Source organism: Ascaphus truei, chromosome 2, assembly GCF_040206685.1.
Source record: "Ascaphus truei isolate aAscTru1 chromosome 2, aAscTru1.hap1, whole genome shotgun sequence".
NCBI classification, from domain to species: Eukaryota; Metazoa; Chordata; class Amphibia; order Anura; family Ascaphidae; genus Ascaphus; species Ascaphus truei.
Window position 1 is genome coordinate 467,179,007 of NC_134484.1, and position 23,130 is coordinate 467,202,136.

Genomic DNA, 23,130 nt, shown 5'->3' on the forward strand with positions numbered 1-23,130 from the left:
TGCTTGTCCATTCAAAAGGAAAAATAATGGACAAACCGTGACAGAGCGCTCACCTGCATGTCATTACCCAGAATCCCTGGCTCCAGTGGAAGCATTGAATGCCAAGAGAACGGGGAAAAGCAGGGCTGCAGACCTGTGAGACACGTGAATGTGCTCACAACTGGTATTTTTATTTGCTGTGCACTATGATTGTTGTCCCTATTTTACTCTGTATAGCTTATTTTGTAGCTTTCATTAGAAATTCCTAAAAACTACAGAAAAGTGTTTTAAAAAAAATAATAATATCTGTTTACTTTTGATCACAATAGTCTCAGTAAATAACACCCAGAGCTTATATTCAGAGGCAGAGTGATTTAAAATGATCCTTTAAAGACAATTTTGAGCACAAGCGTAGCATGCCCATAATCACAGAAGTCATTCTTTTTTTCAGTTGAGCATACAAATCTATTTTAGCTCCTACAATGTTTGTGCTCGAGCTAAAACCTGCGTGTAACTGTTGGATATCACACTGCATCATTCAGGATTTGGCAGACAGCCAAGTAGAGGTTGAATTTAATTAATACACTTGCATTTGGTTTCCAATTTCTTTTTAAGAAATGCAGCCTTAGTTTAACGGTATATTTCATTAGAAAAAGAAAAAAGCTGAAACCGCTTTAACTTAAATGTTACAAGGGGCCATTTTGAAGCAGTGGCTATTTCCAACAAGAAACAAAAGCAGCAGCGCACAGGCAGTAATGCTTCCATGCCCCATTATTCCCTCCTGCCTGCGTGTTAGAATCGGATGGGCTTTATAAAGTTGAAGTACAAATGTGAGGTTAGTCTGGCCAACTCCAGTCCTCAAGGGCCACCAACAGGTCAGGTTTTTCAGGATATCCCTGCTGCACCACAGGTGGTGCAGTCAATGACAGCTACCGATTGAGCCACCTGTGCTGAAGCAGAGATATCCTTAAACCTTTCCTGTTGGGTGTGGGGGGGGGACTTGACTAGAATTGGATACCCCTTGTATGGAGCATGGCGTGTGTTAAACATCCCCTCTACATCTGGGCAAAGGCACCTTCAGGATGGTTTCCTGCTTATGCAGAATCCCATGCAAAGTGATCATTACCTGCTCGTTATATCACCATTAACAAAGTAATGCAAAGGCTCATTGCCCCCTGCAATATGGAGGTGTTCAGCCTTTACAGGCAGCACTCTGCTTTGATTGGAGATGTTGGGTCTTCAGCAAACAAGGGGTTCAGTCTTCTGAATGAAGCAACGTTACCAAGACAACCAGCCCTCCGTGCACCCACGACTCAGGCTGCCAGACCTAATCAGTGTAAAATTGTGGCTTTAGGAGTAGGATATGGGGCAGCATCCTCGCAGTGAAAATGTAAAGTGGATTCTGAAAACATGGTTCCAAGTGGACAGCTTTCTCCATTTCCAAATCACTGCATCTATATGTGATGGAATGACAGCATATACAGGGAATTCGGTTCTATGAGGTTGTGAAGCACCTGGCACATCGCAACCCACAGGAAATATCTGTTACAGCGAGAGCTTGATTTCCCTTTGCATTTTTGTGCTTTTCCAGACAATAAAGATCCCCTTGTGTGTCCTGCACAGTACCTACACATTGTGGGTCCTGTACATCGGTGGGAGTAATATTTGGATCGGTTGTATTTATTCTAATTCATATTTATTATCTTTCCACTCTAAACACCAAACGTGGGTCAGATGATGGATTAGAATCTCCTGATGCTCCTTTTAGCTCGTTGTTTATGCAGCGGGCACTCCCACTCCCACTTTTATAAAATGTTACAATAACTCGCAAGGTTTCAAAACTACAGAAGCTTTACATTTTTCCTATTCTGGAAGAAAGTCCTAAATGTGGGTACATCAAATATTTTCCTCTCCTGTGCTTTGAAGAATATAACGGTCTAAATAATATGAAGTAATTGACATGGTTTCTATTGTGAATAAAGATTGTATTTTTTTTAATTGGGCTAATACTGGTCTTCCTACTGTGTATTACAGTGCCTAGCATTTCTATTTATAAGAGCATTTTCTTGGGTAGCTGTTAATCTTCACAAGTAGGGCAAGACTCCTCAACATTGAGCTTTCTGGTCCTGCCAATTCAACACCAGTTTCTTGAGACAGCAAAACACCTTGCACTACATCTTGCACTACATCTGTTTGTGGTTATAAGATTGAAGCAGAGGGTCTTTGGAGCTGAAACCCGTTAAGTTTCAGCTCCGGGGACCCTCTGCTTCCAGAGATACTTACCTCAGAAGGTGCTGCCGGTATCGGAAGTTTAAAAGTTCAGGTCACGCTGGCCGACAGGACGCTGCAAGGGATGATGTCACGGCTTCCTATTGGCCGGCATGACGCAGAACATTTAAACACCGCCATTTCATTAGGCACACAAGTTTCCTGGCTGCAGAGACACCGGCAACCCCTACAAAAAGGCACGTATCTCTGGAAGCAGGGGGTACCGGCAGTTGAAATTAATGCAGTTCAGCTCCCAAGACCAATTTAAATCCTAGAACAAAAACGACTAAATAATGCAAGGTGTTTTGTGGCTTCAAGTATGTTTTGCTGCAGTATTTCAGTGAAATTCACTTAGAATATATACATTTTCATTACTGTAAGTTACAAGTATATAAATGTATTGTTTGAAGTTTTCTTAATGTTAACATAACAAAAATGATTGCAACTCTTAATGGATCAAAATTTAAATGCAATAAGCTTGTGGCTCTTCTACTCCTACGGACCGTCTTCTTAATTCAGATATTGGGGATGTTCAAGTCTTTACAGAAACACACGTGAGAACAAAATATACCCTGGGTCTGAATGTAAGATACAGCACATTCTAGACACTACATCTGTTTATTATAGCAAGACTAGCTGAGAGACCCGGCGTTGCCCAGGATGTAATTTTGGGGGGGCGGACGACAGGGTTGGGCTTCCCCCGGGTGACTGGGTGACTGACTGAATGGGTGGGTGACTGACTGAATGGCTGGGTGGATGACTGAAGGGGTGGGTGACTGGGTGACTGACTGAAGGGGTAGGTGACTGGGTGACTGACTGAAGGGGTGGGTGACTGACTGAAGGGGTGGGTGACTGGGTGACTGACTGAATGGGTGGGTGACTGAGTGAGTGGGTGACTGGGTGGGTGTGGGTGACTTGGGTGGGTGACTGGGTGTGTGGGTGTGTGGATGACTGAGTGAGTGGGTGGGTGACTAAGTGAGTTGGTGGGTGGGTGGCTGAGTGAGTGAGTGAGTGAGTGGGTGACTGGGTGAAAGTGACAGGGTGACTGGGTGGGTGTGTGGGTGACTGGGTGACAGTGCGTGGGAGACGGTGGGTGACTTACCTTGACTCCGTGGCACCTGGCTGGGGCAGGAGGTGAGTTTGGGAAGCTGGCGAGGGGGGGCAAGAGTGGCAGGAGGCCCGCGCCGCGCTTACCCTCCGTCTGGGAGCTGGTGCACGTGAGGAGGAGGCCCGCGCCGCGCTTCCCCTCCGTCCACGAGCCGGCGCACGTGAGGGGGAGTGCAGGAGGCCCGGGCCGCGCTTTTCCTCGTTGTGAGCGAGGGGGGAGGAGCCTGGAGTTTGCTGCTGAGCAGGAGGGCCGCGCTTCCCCTCTCCGGGAGCGGCGCACGGTGAGGGTGATGGTGCGGCTGGGGATGTTGCGGAGCGTGGGGATTTGGGTGAGGTGGGGAGGGGGGAGAGAGTGAGGGGCACCTGGAGAGGAGGGGCACCGGGAGAGGAGGGGGGTGTGTGGAAGGTGAGCTGCGGTTCAACTGACGGGGGAGAGTGAGGCCAAGCAACAGAGTGTGAGTGTGAGTGTGTGTGAGTGTGTGTGTCTCGTCACTCCGCCTCAGGCCAATGAGGTGTGGGGGCGGGCGGCCCAAGGGACCAATGAGATTTCCCCTAGGGACACAGGAAGATGCAGACAGGCATACAGTGCTTTCACAAATATATAATAAGATATTTGCAGACTGCAGAAATACCCTCGACTAGAACGGAGTCACTGCAGACATTTGTATAAACTGTATAGGTCACAAGGTCAGAAGAAGCAAAACTGTCTAAACTAGTGGTTATCAAACCTCTCCTCGGGGCTGTGATCCAGACCAGGTTTCAGAGGCAATATCTGTGCATTCACCTGTCTGCAAGTGCACTGGTTATTCCTAAACCCTGCATTGGCCGGGACGCTGAGGAGGTTTGAGAACATCTCGTCTAAACTAGACTATGTTGCAAAGTTGCAGAGAACATTTACAAGGCAAGAACCCTAGCAGAAGAATAGCATGCCTTCCAGAAAGTATTTAATCACCAAAATGCAAGTAGAAGAAATGATTTCACGTCAAGCTATTTGCTTCTCTACTAGAAGGTTTTAATACAGAAAACTTGTTGGACATTTTATCAGAATCTATTTAACAGAGATTACAGATTTACGCTTCAGGCTGTATTCTCATACCGATTTCTGCTGACCCAGATTCTGTTCTTAAAGAACCCATTGTCAAGACAATACACTTACATAAACGTCACAAGCAGCTAAAAGTAAAAAAATCGATCATGCACATTCATCTTTTCGCCTGCTCTGTTAAATTGATGAGATGTGCAAGAAGGGATCTGCATTTACTTCTTTGCTATGCATGAAGGGAGCGGTTGACATGGGGCGAGGGATCAGGGGCGAGGGATCAGGGATGAGAATGGGGTTTGCAGAGATTAAATAAATGGCTGTCTCTACCATCCTCTCTTAACATTAGCATGTATCTCTAGTTTGCCCGAAACCAACCTCTTGAGAAATGAAACCAAGTTGCTCTTTTCTTTGATAACTAGATAAAAGGTTTCAGCATGTCAGACAATACATCTATACAGCACCTATTCTATGTGTCATTTGCTCTCAGCAGCCGCACATAGTTCAGATTCTCTGGGCTTCACAGCTATTTATACCTATTCTTGCCTTCAGGAGAAGATTTAAAAAAATATATATAAACATTTCAGCACGCAGCGGTTTGTACTAACGACTGAAAGAGGTCTGAGCATGTTCCAAGAGAAACTGCTGGTTTAAGGCAAAAAAACGACCGCAGCCAACTGCACATCACAGAAGCTTTACACCATTATATCAATATCATCTACATCAGTCACCCTTCCCTCTGTCAGGAGGGCACAGCCATGTACTGCCGGCCCCATTACCAAAAGGCAGGGGTTAAATAAACACATGTATTCATTATAGCATATCAAACACATTATAGGAGCAATCCAATCAATATCCTACAGGGTTTTTTGTTTGTTTTTTTAAATAAATCAGTTCTGTATTATGTACTTACTGCATTATTTTTTATTCAGCTCTTAGTGCCATTTTTGTTAATGAGTTAACATACTGAGCACCCTTTGATCTCTATAGCAGGATTTAGCACATCTCCCCAGCAGCGCAACATCTTGGTAACACTTTCCTGTTTGGGAACATTTTTGCCAATATTTCCAGCAGTTTGAGCTGCAAACTAACAATAGATAATGTTACCTTCGTAATATAAGAATACATTGTAGCTGCTGAGTTACACGGACTGAATGATTGAAAATGAAAAGCAGCCATTTAGCGATCCCTGGGAAGCAGGATATTGCCAATTGGTCACAGGATATCGATTGGCAGTTTAGGCAATTAGCTGGCAAAGGTAATGAAATGCAGCATATATTAAAATATATAGGTGTGAAAGTGCTGCTTGGATTGGCTCTTTAAGCCCACATTTCCCAGACTAACACACGTCTTTGCTGATCTCCTTGTAATTCCCATGGCACTGCCAGAACACGCATGATAGAAGTCTCCCTGCGAGATAATGGTAACAGGACCAGACATATCCAGGGATGTCAAAACACCGCCCCATCTGCGGCACAGATTGAAGTCCCCCTGCTCAATATTGGGCATGAGTCAACGTGGCACAGCCACCAATTACAGTCCCGACTGATAGCCCGAGTACCACGTGAACATTCATCTCCCCAAAATAAATTCACCACAAGCACAAAATTAAAGAGGCGAGTGAGTGAGGAGCAGTGGCATGTTTCACAGGCTCGCTGGAGCAGATGGCGACCATCTCCAAAATGAATTACAAAAATAGATTTTTTTTTTAAAGCACTGTTTAAAGGAAACATTTCCATGGTAACCAAACACTTTCCCGTTCCTACCACTTTCTCCAAATGTCTTTTGTAAATAGCACTTGGTCCTCAGCTGCAAGTAAATTTGATTTGCTTTTGGTTGGCAAAGTAAAGAAGCCATCGTTTGTTAAACAGATCAATATTAGTAGCCAATATGCTTCAATTCCAGTGAAATACAAAGCACATGCATTTTCACAACACAAATATAACAGCTACTTTAAAGCAAGCGTTTGCGCAAATTGCTTTTTATTTAATTTTTTCGTTGTTTTGAGAGATCTCATATCCAAACATTTCTTTATTTTTAACATCCAATGCTGGTCAGATACACCAGGTGTTTGAAATATTACGTATCCGAGAGGTTCAAATGAAGCTCTCCCCCGATTCTATACCGAGATAATATATCTTTAGGACTTATACGGTCATCATTGCATATCCCCAGCGAGTGCATATCGTCGGATCTTTTGTGGACCCTTTCTTGGGTCTTCTAGTAAATCTGTAAATTTTTCCTACTTGCACCCTGAATCAAGGTCCCTGTTAATGTTGAAAATATTTAATAGGTAGAGCAGCGTTTTTTTTTTTGTATATCCCTGCTTCAGCACAGGTGGCACAAACAAGCAAACCGAAAATGGAGATTTCCGTAACGATTATTATTTATTTTACAGATACCAATTTTGCAACAACCTCATTAACTAAGACAGGCCGTTATACTTAGCGGATAGTACATTGTAACAATGGCTCTGTTCACGGTACAAAATATTCTACTTGTTCCGCTTTCCTAAAATAGAAAAGTACCTCGGTGCCAGCACCACAGGCAAAAACACATCACTTGTAGGTGGTTATTCATTCACCTGATTGTAACGATGGGGGCACTATAGCACTTCAATGGGAGCACCAGTTTAATGCCTCATCCAGGCAAATAAAGCCAGCTTTAGACAATTAGCAGCTGGAAGGGTATTTCGTGCGAGCTAAAGGCTGAGGCTCTACATCAAATGAACCAACACGGTTTAAAAAAAGAGCACGGCTTTCACCCTAGTCCAGGGGAGGCCAACTCCAGCCCTCAAGGACCACCAACAGGTTAGGTTTTCAGGATATCCCCGCTTCAGCACAGGTGATGAAGTGGAAGACAGCCACCTGTGTTGAAGCAGGGATATCCCGATAACCTGACCTGTTTGGTGGCCTTTAAGGTCTGGAGTTGCACTGGGCATGTCACACAAGAGACCGTATGACCACGAGAGCCAGTATAAAAATCGAAGACCAACAACTTGGGAAGGGACTAAAATGAGCCAAAAGAACACTTCTTGCTCAGGGATTAAAATATGGCACCCACAGGGTGACCGATGGGTCAGGTGTAATTATATTAAATGTACTCTAAATGTTATACCAATTACATGCACCAGCTTCTCCTTCCATATATGCAAGTATGACAGATTAGATTTATATTCCCTCCCATACACAGATTGGCCCCTTCAAACCACACAGGATTCAGTTTCTTCCATGTGTCCTTGTTACAGTGTGCACGAGCTGCGCCGTCCCCCTGATAAGTAGGTCAGGACAGAAATGCAGGAATTCAGTGTTTGCAGGCATTGCACAGGCGGGGGAGATTGCTCACATCCTGGTGTGTGGCAGTCGCTCCCTTAGCATAAGGCCCCGGCCATGCAGAGGTATAAAGGTCACTCACAAATCACAATTTAGGTAGTCTGCCAGCTGCTGCTCCGCTCGGATGACCTCAAGGGTGCCATTTAAATATGACAAACCCACCACTGGTCAAATTCAGCTTTAACAATGTAAAATAAATGGCGGAAGGAGAAGCTAACTGCTGGCTCGTCACATGTGAATATTTCTTCTAGCGTTTTTGGTTATTGCCTCAAAAAGGCCAACAATACAGGACATGCAGTCTTGGCAGCTGCATATTGGATTCAATGTTTCCTTGTGCCTGGTGGTTTGTTGACTTGCTAGCCTCATATTGTGCCAAATATAATTTGTAGAGCTGTGCAAGTCAGACTGTTTAACCCCGTCCTTTTAATGTAACCATGTATTTTTATAACTCTGTGCCCAGGACATACCTGAAAGCGAGAGGTAACTTAATGTATTACTCCCTGGTAACACATTTTTATAAGTAAATGGATGAAATAGAACAGATCATTGTACATTTTCAGCCGGCTCAGAATACTGCCCAGATACTCGGCGCTGGCTGCATGCTTGGCTTCTTAGTGTCCCTGTAACGCACCCTTGCGTACAAATACCATGCACTTTCACAATAGCAAGAGCAGCAATACGAGTGGCGTTCAATTAAAGCAAATGGATTTTCTTCCTGCTCAGAATTAGTTTAGGTAATAATGTCGGACAGAAGCCATTTTGATTCGACTTCTTTTGATCATTACAGGAGCTACCGGCATCTGGTATGTTCTAATGAATGGGACATGGCCTTATGATGACACGTCAGCACTAGCACAAGTCTATCACTCCGGGTATAATATTACAACACAACTGCTGCATAGTTCTAAAGTAATAACAGTGTCTGAATAAAGCATTAAAGAAATTATCAACAGTTTTGTATTTTAAAGCCATTTGACTAGTCAAACTTATTTGGATCTATAAACACTTGGACAAACCAGTTGTTCTCCAATGTCCATCTCATATTTTCATCCATCAATCGGATGATTATTATGGACTATTCAATGCTCCTGGTTCTGAGAATCATGAATTCCTTGGGATTTTTGTTGTGGGGACAGATCCTGCTCAGGCTGGTGAATATTTGTCTTGCGATTGTTACATCTGAGAAGCCGTATGCAATTCCTGAGAATATTCTACCAATGTTTAACAGCGCTACCACAAGTTTCATGCTGTTTCAAATCGCTTACCATAGTCTTTCTGATCACAGGGAGAGTAACTTGCCTGAAGTCACAACACCCTGGAACTGAATTGGAGCTTTGGACCACAGCTTAAAACAAACAGCTTCAAGGAAATTACAAGAACCGGATCTGGCCAGTCTGACTTCCAAAGCTTAGCAGTGCAGTGTCAGAGTGACCTATTATTACCTGAAGGCCTTCATTACAGGCTGCTCAAGCTGGGACAACATTAAACAAAATGGAAGGCCCAGTACTACCTCTGGGGTACTTTAGTATTATTCATTGAAGCAACAACCAACTCTTGGGAATTTCTAGCAATGTTAATAGCAGTTTGTGCTGCTTACCCATTCTGTACCCTAGTGACCAGCAGAACGGCCATCATGCCCTTTATTCTGTCCACTAAACTTGTGGGGTTTGGATTGTATGCTGTGAATTACCCACTGCTACATGGAACAGGCCAGGGGGGATTATATTTGTGGTGTAGAACTTAAGAAACCAATGAATCAAGTTAAAAAATAAAGTCCAATTCTTAAGACTTTGGCTCTTTCAGTTGGTAGCATCTTGGTCACCTAAATGGTTCAGGCCAGTAGGCAAACTGCTCACACCGGCTAAATAGGCCACCTGTGCCATTAGAAACCTGTTTTAATTAATGTACATGTTAAACAGAAGTTAGTTTTCAATGTTGGCCGTTACCCGCCAGTGAGGGTCAGTCTAGACATGGGGTGACCAACTCCAGTCCTCAAGGGCCACCAACAAGTCAGGTTAAAGATTGACTGCAACCTGTGCTGAACATTCTGACAGCCACGGATTGAGCCATTTGTGCTGAAGGAGGGATATCCTTAATACCTGATCAGTTTGTGGCCCTTGACTGGTCTTGGCCACACCAGTACTAGCCCCTTAAAAAAGGTCCTGCTCTAGAACAAGTACTGCTACAAGATATTTGACTTGATAAAATCAAGGACACTGGAAATCATGCTTTGCTCCAGTACAATTTCTTTCTAGTTTAAGTCCAATACAAGTGGCAGCTCATGTTCTTCATGCCAGGCTATAAAAGGGCTGGTAACAAGGACATCACACCAGAAAGTATCTCATTGCTGCATGCTGCTGTAAAGGACTCCGAACACCAACTTAGGTTTTACTAAATACTCCAATGTAGGTGGACTCGCAAAGCCATTGAAAAATTGAGTAATTGGGATTGCAAATGAGACAATCCTACGTCACAATTAGCTGGTCCCCTACAATAACTAATGTAGCAGGTGCAAACATAGCAACAGCGACAGAAAACATAGCAACGTAAAAGGGCCATTCTTCCTAGGACCAACGGGAACTAATGTCAGTAACCTGTTGAAGGGGTCACGTCTGGGTGCCTTTTTATTCAAATCGGACACCGACCAGGTGGGGGGGGAGGGGGAAGGGGGGAGGGGGGAAAAAGTTGAAAATGGGTATGGGAAAAATGTTGAGCTGACACTGGAGGGAACAAAGGAAAAAAGCGCAAGACTAAAATATAAAAATATATTGATTTGTAAAGTGGCGAGTATGACACTTACAAGAGAACAGAAAATATTGGGTCTGACACCGGATTCATGTTCGCTATCCTTGCCCTATGGTAGACATGGTGTATTTATCACAAGAATGTTTCTCATTCCAGCTCCATTATTTTCCACATTTACATGCATCATTGTTTATTTTTTTTTTAATTGACATTGTATTAAAAAAAAAAAAATGCATTTGTTGATTGGTTAATAGTAATCAAAACCCCATCAACAATCAGGATTTGTGAGCACTCTCCGCCCCCAAAACCCACCCAGCCCCCCTTCATCCAACTAAATCCCGGTGTATCTTGCTATGAAACGCATTAGAATTTTATTACGATCGTGGGCTGTCCCTGGATCAGACATTTGCAGTTATTCTAATCAGACGTATGTGATTTTCACCCATCCGCCACCTGCTCTCTTCAGTGACGTCATCAGTTCCTGCCCTTGGAGATCACCCGCTGAGTGCAACTGCGGAGTAAGCCGCGATTCTGCTGCTCTGTGACGCCTTAATCGCATCTGAGGATCGGAAGGCCTGTTTGCTGCTGCCGGCTGAATCCACTTACTCTGTGCCTGGCGGTGAGAGACTGTGGCCACTTGTGTGAAGCAGACGGATGCGTGACTGCGGTAAGTGCAATACTCACCATTTTACAAATTAATATATTTTTACATTTACTGCACGGAGACGTATGCTTTACCTTTCTATGTGGCACTTGAGATGCCGAGCCCTTCATTGGATGAGGTCATGTATGGTTTTATTCTGTCCTACGTTTCACTTGTGGTAGTTATAACACTTTACTCACCACTACTGGTTTTTTTACCACTTGCTCCATTTTAGGAGCCCCTACTTTTTATAGTATATCCACAATATGTGATATATTTATATTGTCATGTATGGTAATAGCCCATCACTTCCGTATAATTTATTTAATTTTTACTATTTCGACACGTGGGAGGGGTTTGCCTTCACGTGGCCTCTTCCGTGTGTGATATCACAGATTAGCAAGTGCTCCCGTCTCCCCATTTCCCTTATCTTTACTGGTCAAGCCTATATTATTAGCATGGATAGATCTGTTTAGGGGAGCAAAATCTGACTCTTTACAGAAGGATGTTTTCAGGTTACGAAGGATTGCACCTTAACTGTAATTGGCTTCTATTAACAAATAACCACATTAAAATAGGCACTTTGCTGTAGATCAGGGGTGCGCGCCAGTTACAGAGGCTCCATGTTCTTCCCCAAGGCACTTAAATTAAATGGGTCCACGCAAGGCCACCCATATATAGATCGAGAGACAAGAGAAAGGTGCAATCTCCTGTCAAACACATTGCATACAGAGGAACATTGCACCCTCCACCAACTACCCCAAGTCTCCCTCTTTAGGAGGGACTGCACATTTAAAGCAAAGAATTGGCCACTTCCATATATGTTTGTAATGAAACAAGTTTCTTTTTCAACATGGAGTCTGAATTGAAGTTGCTTAACTACCATATGCTCTACACTCTACACTCATTCGCTTGTCGGAGGGCCAAGACCAGGGAAAAATGAGTGAGGGAGACTGCCTGTGCAAACACTTGTTGACTATTGTGATATCACACGCAAGGTAGAGGCCTGAGCATAACAAACATGCCTCAACTGTCTGCATTGTGCTCGGTAGAACAATTGTTACAGCAATCAGGCAAGATCACCAAAGGTGGTCAGGGTTACCAGCACAGGACCAAGTATATAAAGTAAAATATTGCATTGTTCCTTCAGACATTCCAGGTCAAGAGAGTGACACACAGACACAGACACTTTGCCGTATCCTTCAGTTTCTACGGGGAAAAAATTATAACCATTTCCAATGGAAACAAATGAATTAGGGATGTTCTTGGCAATCCAGTATTTCCGCTGCCGCGCACTGTTCTAGGGCCAAGTGGGACTCTTTATATGCACAGGGCCAGTGCTTCTTAACCAATTGGGAAGTACCTAAAATCTAGCAGCCAGAGGAAACCAAACCAGCTGGGTTTGTATACTAAAGGATTTGAAAATACTTGGGATTTTTGTAAAAAAAATAAAAACAATGACATATGTATATCCATAAAACGGGTTATATTGCCTGTAACAGGTCTTCCTGGCAGCACACGTATTAAAGCCATGCAGATTTTGTTTGCTCACAAAAATGTAGAAATACAAAAGGAGCTAGAGACAGTTGTTAAATAGTTTATTCTCTGTTCATCACAGATGTATTCATCTAATAAGGAAAGTGGAACACGGCGTACCATTTATTCCGGCAGATGCAGTGTGGGGGTGAAAGGGAATGAAACGAATGAAATGTAGTGCTAGAGTTTAGCAGGACACCGGTAACAAAGATACATTATCTTACCCACAACCCCTTCATTTCAAGAGTCGCCTGCAAAGCGGGCAACTGGAATACCAACGGCCCTTCTACAAATGAAGGAAGCAACTAGAACAGATCTTCTGGTAGTGCACTATAGTAACAGATCACAGCCTAAATTACATGGTGGGCAACTCCAGTCCTCAAAGACCACCACCAGGCCCAGTATTCAGGATATCCGTGCTTCAGCACAGTTGGTAGTCTTGGACTGCCCCAGCTGTGCTGAAGCAGGGATATCCTTAACACCTGACCTGTTGGTGACACATGACTGGAGTTTTCCCACTCCTAAAAGCAGAAAGGGAACACACAGGTCATGGACATTTCCATTCTTCCGAACAAGAGGTGGGAACTGCAGGTAACGGTGGCTCCGTCCCTCAGGAAAGCACATGCAGGGTTTATGGAGAAGTGATTCATTTTATTCAAAATGGCAAAAGAAATAAAAAATGATGGCAAATTTGTGAATAAATGTAATGGGGGAAAATGGAAGATGGTAACAAAAGAAACCTGAAGTGAAGTTGGAAAATGGGAAAAAGATTTACTGGAAACAGATTTTAAAAAACTGTTCAACTAAAAAAAAAAAAATAAGTCCATTCAGATTTCTTGTGCTCACACGAAGATAAGAGGGTTTCAGCAAGCACTGCGCGGCGGGCAGTAAGGAAGAGGAGCAGCCTTCAGCAGGGGGGCCAGTGCAGATAGCCTGGGCTTCTTCTATCCACTAGTGTCCAACAGGGGAAAGCTCAGAGCTCTGGTAGTGTGGGAGGTGTGAGCACTGAGTGAGTAGACAAAGCACACGGGTGTTGTGTTGGTGCCAGTCCCAGTGTGAGGAGAAATATTCTAGGTTTCTAGAGGAAGAGAGAGGGAAAGGAAGAGAAGGGGTTGGACAGATTGGGAGGGAAATAAGGAAGGAGAGAAGGCAGAAAGCACAAGTGGTTAGTAAACATTCAAGGCAGCACATACCATATTATTGCAGAAAGATCACACAGCTACTGTATATTATACAGGGGTTAGTAGAAGCAACAGCACATTCTAGCTCAGCGGTGTGCAAACTGGGGGGCGGGGGGTTTACAGAGGCCCCACGCTTCCCGAAGGCACTTTAATTAAGTGCCTGGGGAGATGCAGGGCCTCTGTAAACCTAAGTTACCTTGGCTCCGGCGGCTTCTCAAACACGTCGCCATGGCAATGCGGCGGGGTCATGTGACATCACGTCACTATGGCAACGTGCTGTCGCTATGGCATCATGACGCCGAAGCGGGAGTGAGGGGGGCGCGGAGGTGAGGGGACCGCCGGCAGGGGGGCGCAGGGAAAAAAGAGTTTGCGACCCCATGTTCTAGATTACAAAGTGGAATGCCACCACAAAATAATGGCATTATAAAGTCCGGAAGGAATATATTCAGCCACAGCAGAGGAGAAGTCATTTGATGCGACAAGTAGTTTGGGTTCATATAGGCTACATATTGTAATACAAATTAAACTTATGTGGCAGCTACACAAGGCCTACACCAATCAGAAAATAAATCACATCTATTCTGTCTCATTTCTTGCAGTGCGAGGAGGAAAGTTGCACAAAATACAACAAAAGAACACATACTGGGGGAGATTTGTTAAGTGCGCGGCTTCTAAATTGGAATACAGAACCACTAAAGCTGAACACATGGTTTATTATCCCTTTCTCTAAATATAGCAGGGGGAAAAAAAGAAAGAAAATAAAAAAAAACTACATTTTCAAATAATTCATGTCCAAGCCAATGCAGATACCGTACTTATTCACCTTTATGCTGCCAATAATTCGATTTTAAAATATATATTAATTCAGAATAGGTGTACTATGTAGTCTAGACAAGGCACACAAAGAAGGTCCCAAATAATGGCGCACTGCAAACTAAGATAATGATATATTACGGTCAAAAAAGTGCGGCTGAATATTAGCAGTTAAAATAAAATGTATTAGTAAACATAGTGGTAAAATAAAATACAGATCCTAGTCAAGAGAATAGGATATATATGGTGTCCTTTAAGATGGAGTTCTGTGTGTAACTGGATTTTAGTATATCCAGTAAATAGTCAAGGTGTGGATACACCTGCATTGTGGTATACCCTGTGTGTAGATATCAAATATCTGGGTATTGAAAATGTAATCAAAGTGCCTCCTATGTATATTTTTTCAACACACCACTATCTTATCTGTGCAAAAAAAATATACATAGGAGGCATCTTGATTAAATTTTCAATACCATAGGCAACATAGTACACCTATTCTGAATTATCCTACCCATTCCCAGGCGGCACGCAGCTATATATATTTGGGGTTTTGAGCGAGGTTCCACATCCTTTTTGATAAAATATATATTACATTGAATAAAGTGTATGCAGTTGCTAGTGAAAGTATTGATTCGTGTAGCCACCTCTTACAGAACTGGAAACATGGAACCTAGAGTAGTATTTTAGCAGTGGCCTTCCCAGGGGGTGAGCATCCATCCGGACCAAACAAATATACATCCGAAGCACAGTGATCTCCTACAGCAGGGGAGGCCAGTCCTCAAGGGCCACCAACAGGTAAGGTTCTCAGGACATCCCTGCTTCAGCACAGGTGGCTCAATCAGTGGCTCCGTTTTTGACTGAGCCACCTGCGCTGAAGCAGGGATATCTTCAAAACCTGACCTGTTGGTGGCCCTTGAGGATTGGAGTTGGCCATCCTTGCCCGAAGGTTGACAAGAAATGATGCATCGTTATTTCCTCGCCATCTTTTGACACCTTCCATGACTAAAGCGCTGCTACACAAACCCTCTCCTGTGATGCGCATATCAACTTGCACGCTCGAAAATGCATTTGTACAGCTTTTAAATTGATTATACTGAATTATGAAACTTATATAGTAAGAAAGAAAAAAAAAGGTTTAAAATTGGACAGTAGAAAAAGTACAGAAACCATGCAACGAGCGGAAATGTGCAGGTCCTCTCAAGAGGACACATTAACCATGAAAATAAGCAGCTAACTATTATGGACCTATATCTGCTAGAATTTCCTCTAGTAAAACATACAGAACACCTACAAGCTCAAATTGAACCCCCAAAATACCCACAACATATATATAAGCATATAAGTTTCACAGAGGAGTGCTACTGAGCATGGCAATTTATATTTAAAACCAGAGACATAAAATAAAACACAGACAAAGCTCAGTGCACATCCAGAAAAACTTATATACGGTACAGTGCCTAAATATACATGTATAAATAACTAATACATAAAATGGTCTTTTAGTTTAACATTTTGGCCAAATTGTTGTAAGCCCTTGAGCCAAACTTCACGGCAGACCACGTTCAAGGGTCCCTACACTAATATAAATTCTTAATAACCTGTGCATTGCCAGGAAGAATGATTTATAATAAATCTGTCAATATGAGTTGTAAAAGTTCTAAGTCTGATTGAAGCTTTTATTAACCTGTACATTACCAGGAAAAGCACTCTGTAATAGATTTGTCACAATCACACTGCATGCAGGCAAGTTCCCCTGATAGTTGGAGATGCCATGGAGTGAGCTTTTAACCATTTAAATGTGGGAGGGAGTGAGCTTCAATTGGATAGGAGGTTGCCACCCTCCAAAACAGCCAAGACTAGCTGCACAAGAATTATAAAACATACAGAACACCTACAAGCTCAAATTGAACCCCCAAAATACCCACTCCATGGCATCTCCAACTATCAGGGGAACTTGCCTGCATGCAGTGTGATTGTGACAAATCTATTACAGAGTGCTTTTCCTGGTAATTAAGAATTTATATTAGTGTAGGGACCCTTGAACGTGGTCTGCCGTGAAGTTTGGCTCAAGGGCTTACAACAATTTGGCCAAAATGTTAAACTAAAAGACCATTTTATTTATTAGTTATTAGTTATTTATACATGTATATTTAGGCACTGTACCGTATATAAGTTTTTCTGGATGTGCACTGAGCTTTGTCTGTGTTTTATGTTATGTCTCTGGTTTTAAATAGAATTTCCTCTAGTAAACATGGCGAACCACGGGTTAGAGAAATAAAATAAAAAAGCCGTTTACCAGAGTAGGGAGGATTTCAACACATGGTACTGTGAATTTCTGTGTAAAATGCTTTGCATTAAACCACAGCTAAGAACGCACGGTCTCAATGTCTTGGTGCCACCATCAGGACAAAAATGTGCCCTCACAAAAACACTAAGCACACATTAAGCCTTCAAACACGTCGGTCCCACGTGGCCGGCCACGCGCATTGCTCTGAAATGGCTTATTAGACATATTAAAGGGGAGAGAGAGAGAAAGACAGGAAGGATTCATTTTTAAAGCAGCGCTTTTCGCTTGTAATTTTTGGGATATTTCATGCAGAAACTGGGGACCTGGGGAATGGCGACACTTGCACTTGCTTGTATTTTGCCACAATCTAAAGATTAACGTAATTCTGATTTTTTAGAACAATACGGTAGTTGTACTTGTGCAGTTCTTGCTTTCTGCTGTACAAAGTGAGGAGTTCCTGCCCGTGCAAACCTTTACACTGCACACAGGCAGCTCGCTTTGTAGCCAAAATGGGCATTATGACTTACAATGTACTCTTGCCCTCTCACGGTGTGCTGCAAGGTGCGATACCTTAACCCAGGGGTTGTTACCTCAAGTCCTGAAGACTTTCCCCCCCCCCCCAACAGGTCAGGTTTTCAGGATATCCTAGCTTCAGCCTAGGTATCTCAATCAGTCCCAGCTTCAGCACAGGTAGCTCAGAGGCAGTCTTGTCTGAACCTTTGTTGAGCCCCCTGTGCTGAAGCAGGAATATCCTAAAAACCTGTCCTGATGTGGGATCTTAAGAACTGGAGTTGGGAACCTGCATCATTATCAAAAGTAGACAGACTGCCCTGAGGTATCACAAGTTGCAGACAAGTTGTATAAAGACACAAGAAGCCCCAGTTTTCAGGAAAGACGACATTTCTGCTGCACTTGGTGGGACATCAGGATTTAGGTGTACATGGTGTCAGCAGGCTAACATCCCCACAGTCCCTGTGTGTCCCACAAATGCCCCCTGCAACCTGTGTTCCTGCCTTTTACACATGTACATTTCACCAATATTCAAACTACCTACTAAAAAAGAAAATGATATGCTCCCACGTTGTTCCAGCATAAAAGGTCACCCGCTGCGTCTTTCTTCCCTGCATGAATGTGTCTATTCTGTATGGTTTCTCCCACATCAGAAAAGGCAACTAGTATTCATCACTCAACATGCCGTGGCTCCCCAAGAGAAATTAACCTTCAACTTGCTGGTCCCTAAAGTGACTCGAAGCCTTAGGCTACGGCCCCAGTCCTCCCTGCTGCACACGCGGCTGGCGGCACATGCAGAGACTACAGCCGCGATCGGCGTTCTGTAGGGGAGCTCTAGGGAAGCGTGGGGGGTGTGGCCATGACGGGGCATATCGGCCCTGCCATTGGCTGCGCGCCGACCACGTGACCGCGTTGCGGCAAGGAAAGATAAAATTCTCGTCTTCCCTGCCAGCGTATGCGTCACTGCGCACCCACACGGCGACTGGGGCCTGCCCCATAGAGGGCTGTGCTGTGTGTGGCGCGTGCGTAATAGCACGCGCCACCGTGGCCGCCGGGGACTCAGCCCAAGTAAAAACCTTTGGTCAGTGTGAAGACCAGCCAAAGAGCCATTTGTACACTCCAAAGCACTGCATTAACTCCAAAGGGTCTTTTCTACATTTCACAAGTGTTTCGCTCTCAGGTTGGGCTAATGTGGTGGCAAAATTTGTCGATAGGGTGCAGACAGATTATTTAACACTAATCAAAGTACAACACAAAAGTTAGACCGGTTGATAAAATAATAAAAGTGGCAGATTTGTGAAACAGACTGAAAGTACAGACAGGCACAGTAACTATGTACTGCAAGAGCTTACAAGAGACATGTGAGGTACGATCAAGTGCGTACCTGTAACTTCGTTCTCTCCAATGCCGTGTTCCCCATTCTCCAGCACCGATGGGTGCGCAGCTGCAGGACCTACAATGACAAGGTACTGGTTAGTACTGTTACAGGATGTACCAGCAGAATGGGGGAACGTCGCCTTCTGCAGACTCTCGCAGCAGCAGCAGCGGCGGGGCGACGATGTGCAAGTCAGGCAGCACTGTAACTGCAAAACAATATAAGACAAGCAAACCTGGAAAAAGCAAGAGAGAAGCAAAGGAGATACTCAGAATTGGTGAAGATGCAACACCAGCCACAACCAACTGGGCTGATCAAATGGCAGGAGTGGCCAGTTACTAGTACCAGGCTAAAAAGAAAAACGTTCATTTAAAAGGATGGTTGCAATATGCTGCCCTGTTCATTGGTTCCAATGGAAGGGCAGGGACCGCACAACTGGAGCTTCAACCGATTACATCTGCCATATCCCAGGGCTTCTCCCAGCGACTGCTCCCTCCTGAGAAATGTACAGGGACTGCTGGGGGGCTGCAGGTATGAGAGGTGCTCTTTGGAAAAAGGATTTTGATTGGTCACTATTTATGTTTGCTGGACTACGTTTGTTTTCATTAGTGGTTGAAGTTTGATGTCCGTTTGCTAAATATTTACATGTGCTTTGCGGTGTCCATGCATGGACAATGACGGAGAAAACACCAGATGTTTATGGTGGGGAAAGATTTGTAAATACAATAAACCCTTCATGCCGCAGGTGCCAGCAATGTGCTTAGTAATTAGTAAAAGATGAAAACTGAACCGTGTAAAGCTTCTAAAGGAGCAGTTCCACCAGCGGGTTTTTTACCTAGATAGGAAGCAGGGGGTTTCTGGAGCTGATCCGTGATCATTTCAGCATCATTACCTGGACAAGATGCCAGCAGGGAAAACAAAATGGCATTTCAATCGCCCGCATTACATGGGTTAATAGGAAGCTGCAAAGTGAGGAATCACGGCTACCCGCTGACCCGCATGGTGTAGTGGATTAAAATCAGCCAGGAATTAACGGGTGGCAGTTTCAAGGGTACCAGGGGGTCCTCTGGAACTAAAACAAACAAGGTTCAGCTCCAGGGAGGCACCCTCCCCCCCTCCCCACTTTCATACTTCTGTAATAAAATGGGGGGGCCCTGCTTCTTTAAACTAGCTGACTGATGCCTTAAAAACAAAACAAAGATTAGGGGAGATAAGACATTTGCAAAGTGACTCCACCTCAGAGAGAGGGTGAATGGGTTTATTCCCATATTTTGTACATCTTTTTCCTAGAAATACAGGAGGCCATGAGAACAGCAGAAAGGGACTTTCACATTTCCATGATCCAGGTCCCAATGTCAAGGATTATGTACTAGGAAATCACATGGCCCTGTAGCCAGAAAATATGGGGTACATCACACCGAAAGGGCTAGAATAGTTCTATTTGAATATCTGCAAAGAAACAGCTATTTAACAGATGTAACCTTCTCGCTGTATTTACTCCAATTTGGTCCAAAGTGGGACTGAACTTTTAATTAAATTTTTAATTGTCTCAACTCTAATGCATCTTTCACTATAATGCAACCCCTGTAAGGAGCCCATGTGCCAGGAACAAGCTTTCAATTCAGTGCTGGAACAGCTGCATGTGGTGCCATGTGCTCCGTCAGCTGTGCTCCCAGAGCTAAATTAGTAAGAACAGCATATCTATGTATGGAGCAGTACACACAAGGCGCTATGCAGCCATGGCAGGTCAGGGCAGCTCACATTCCTTCATCCCTTTGGCACTGTAGGGGTCGGAAAAACAGTTATGTTTAAAGAAACCTGTGTCCGAGGATTTATCAAACGGGACAATCTTTGGAATCCCATCTAAATCAAAAAAGTGTTTATATGTACTAGCTTCCAAATTACCTTCTAAATTACTTAATCCAAATCCTCAAAGGAGTGTTTAAAAGCACAGAACGGAAAACATTTGAAATCAAAACGATAATGCCCTTTGACCCTAAAACAGGAGGAGGACTTGACGCTGGTTTGGGGTTTCTTACACTTTGTAACGTTTCTCCTTGCCGCTCTGTACATTTTACATGTCATACCCTTCTCAGTCCCTGGACCCCACCCCCGTCACACTGCTGATGAATGGTTCATGCTCCAACATTTCTCACCATCTTTCACCCACGTACTGCCGGTGTTTATTTAGCACCCCCTGCCGTGACTCCCAGGCATACTCTAACACACATGTAACAATCCAGATAATCTAAGGCAAACTCCTGGAATATTCTGTGAATCAGTATTGCTGACCTGAGGGGGAGAACTGTCAAAAGCGCTAGTCTTGTATCAATTGTTAGTGCAAGTGGCCCACACGGCTATTTCTATGTAATGCTTATACAATGGGTGGGGTAAAGAGGAGGGTTAGTGCTAATGATCTTCATGCCAATAATCACCCAGTCCTAGCAGACCAGACTAGGAGCTCCCTTTAAATAGACACATGGCACAAGAAATAAAAACATGGGAAGTGGAGACTTGGGATTAACCAGAGGATAATCAAACCCCTCCCATTTGTATGATGCCCCAGTTTTCAACAAGAGTTTGAAACAGCAAAGCCCCCTTTTCCCTCCATTACTTATTATTCTCCGATAGACAGTGTGGAGAAAAACCTTAACTCAGGAGTGCCAAACTCCACTCCTCAACCCCTCAGTCAAAGACCGAACCTCTGATTGAGCCACTTGCGTTGAAGCAGTGACAGGTTGAGCCACCTGTGCTGAAGCATGGCTATCCTGAAAACCTGACCTGTTGGGGGGGCTTGAGGACTGGAGTTGGAGTTGAGCACCGCTGGCGTAATGGACATTTCCAGGGGCCCAAACATAAAAGGGGTTTGTGTTTAATTTACAGCTTAACAAAAAGTAACCAAAAACATTTACCAAGGTAACGGTTATTAAAGGTGAGAAAAGCCAATTCTTTACAGAATATCTACCAGAGATTTCACTGAAAGGAGCAGCTGTGCCCAAGGACTTTCAGCTTGCACTTTAAAGCATTGGTGGGAAGCAGCGAAGTCACCGGCCGCGGCTTCCCACTGGTAGGCCTGATGCGGGAACGTTAAGCCGTCATGGGCGCAAGTATCTCAGGAAGCAGGGGGTCCCCACCGATTAAATGAATGCAGTTCAGCTCGAGACACCCAGTCCCCCACCTAGGAGGGGGGGGGGGGGGGGGGAAGGAAAGAACACCACCTCAACACCCCAAAAGAGAATTAAACCCCAAATGAGTAATTCTGGTCTTGCCTGTGTGTGACAAAGACAAAACAATTAAAATAGTATATAATTAGCAGTGCCACAAGTAAAATGTAAAGATTCAGTTCCACTTACACCACCCTTCCACCCCCCTCCACCATATACCTACGCCCTTGGACAACTTGACTGTTCCTTTATCTTGATCAATTACGTTATTGGTAGCCAATGTTTCAATGCAGATGTTAAAAATTAGCATGCGGAGAGTGATTAAGGCGACATTATACAACAAGAATCAACATGATGCAAGTTTACTTGGGTCAGATGGAATCAAAGCTCATTACTGCCCCAATACTACTTGTAGAAAGACTCCCTATAAAGATGAAATCCGTTTTCATCGTAGTTGGCCATTTTCTGACATGCTGCCCGGGAGTAAGGGGTCCTGATATGCAACGCCGGATTAGCTAGAACTTCACCACCGGTGCGTCACAAGGCAGAGTGCTAGGATGAGAACACGAAATAAGTGTGCGAAGAATAGCTAACCAGGCATTGGCGAGACTCCCCGGACTCTGGTTTCTCATCTGCATTTTCTCTCAAAAACTTATTGCAAAGTCTTTGGAAATGACAACTTTTTTAAGTGAAACTTATTTAGCGGCAAAATTCAGTGGCAGTGAATGGAGTTGGTGGGAACGGAAGTGACGTCACTGTTGGCAGAAGAGGCCTCCCCTGTCCCCGCTCACTCTGCTGCCCGGACTCTCCTAATCCCCCTCCCCCACCCCCCCCAGAGAGGAGGAAGGGAAGGCAGTGCGGGGGGGGGATAGAGGAGGAGGGGAGAGGAGGGTAGAAGCCACAACTCAGACAGACAGCAAAGACATCACTCCCCCCCATGTCTCCGAACCCCAGCCGGGTGCGGCTGGCTCGGGGCCGGGGGACTCTGACACCGATAGCTCAGACTCTTCTGCCGGGAGGAGAGGGGGGGGGGGACTGGCAGAAGGCACCAGGACATGGAGAATACACACACACACACACACACACACACACAAACACACAAACACACAAACTGACTCACAAGGAATTCAGTGTTACTATATAGCAGTGCA

At 44.2% G+C, this 23,130-nt stretch overlaps 1 protein-coding gene across 20 annotated transcripts in view; it reads right to left on the minus strand.

Moving 5' to 3' along the window:
* Positions 1–23,130, minus strand: part of MAP4 (microtubule associated protein 4) — a 191,370-nt gene that overhangs the window by 107,946 nt on the left and 60,294 nt on the right. For all 20 annotated transcript variants that reach the window (XM_075588174.1, XM_075588182.1, XM_075588177.1 and 17 more), the window contains one exon: positions 18,825–18,893. In XM_075588174.1, the coding sequence (XP_075444289.1) occupies positions 18,825–18,893 (69 nt within the window). The remainder of the gene's footprint in view (positions 1–18,824; positions 18,894–23,130) is intronic.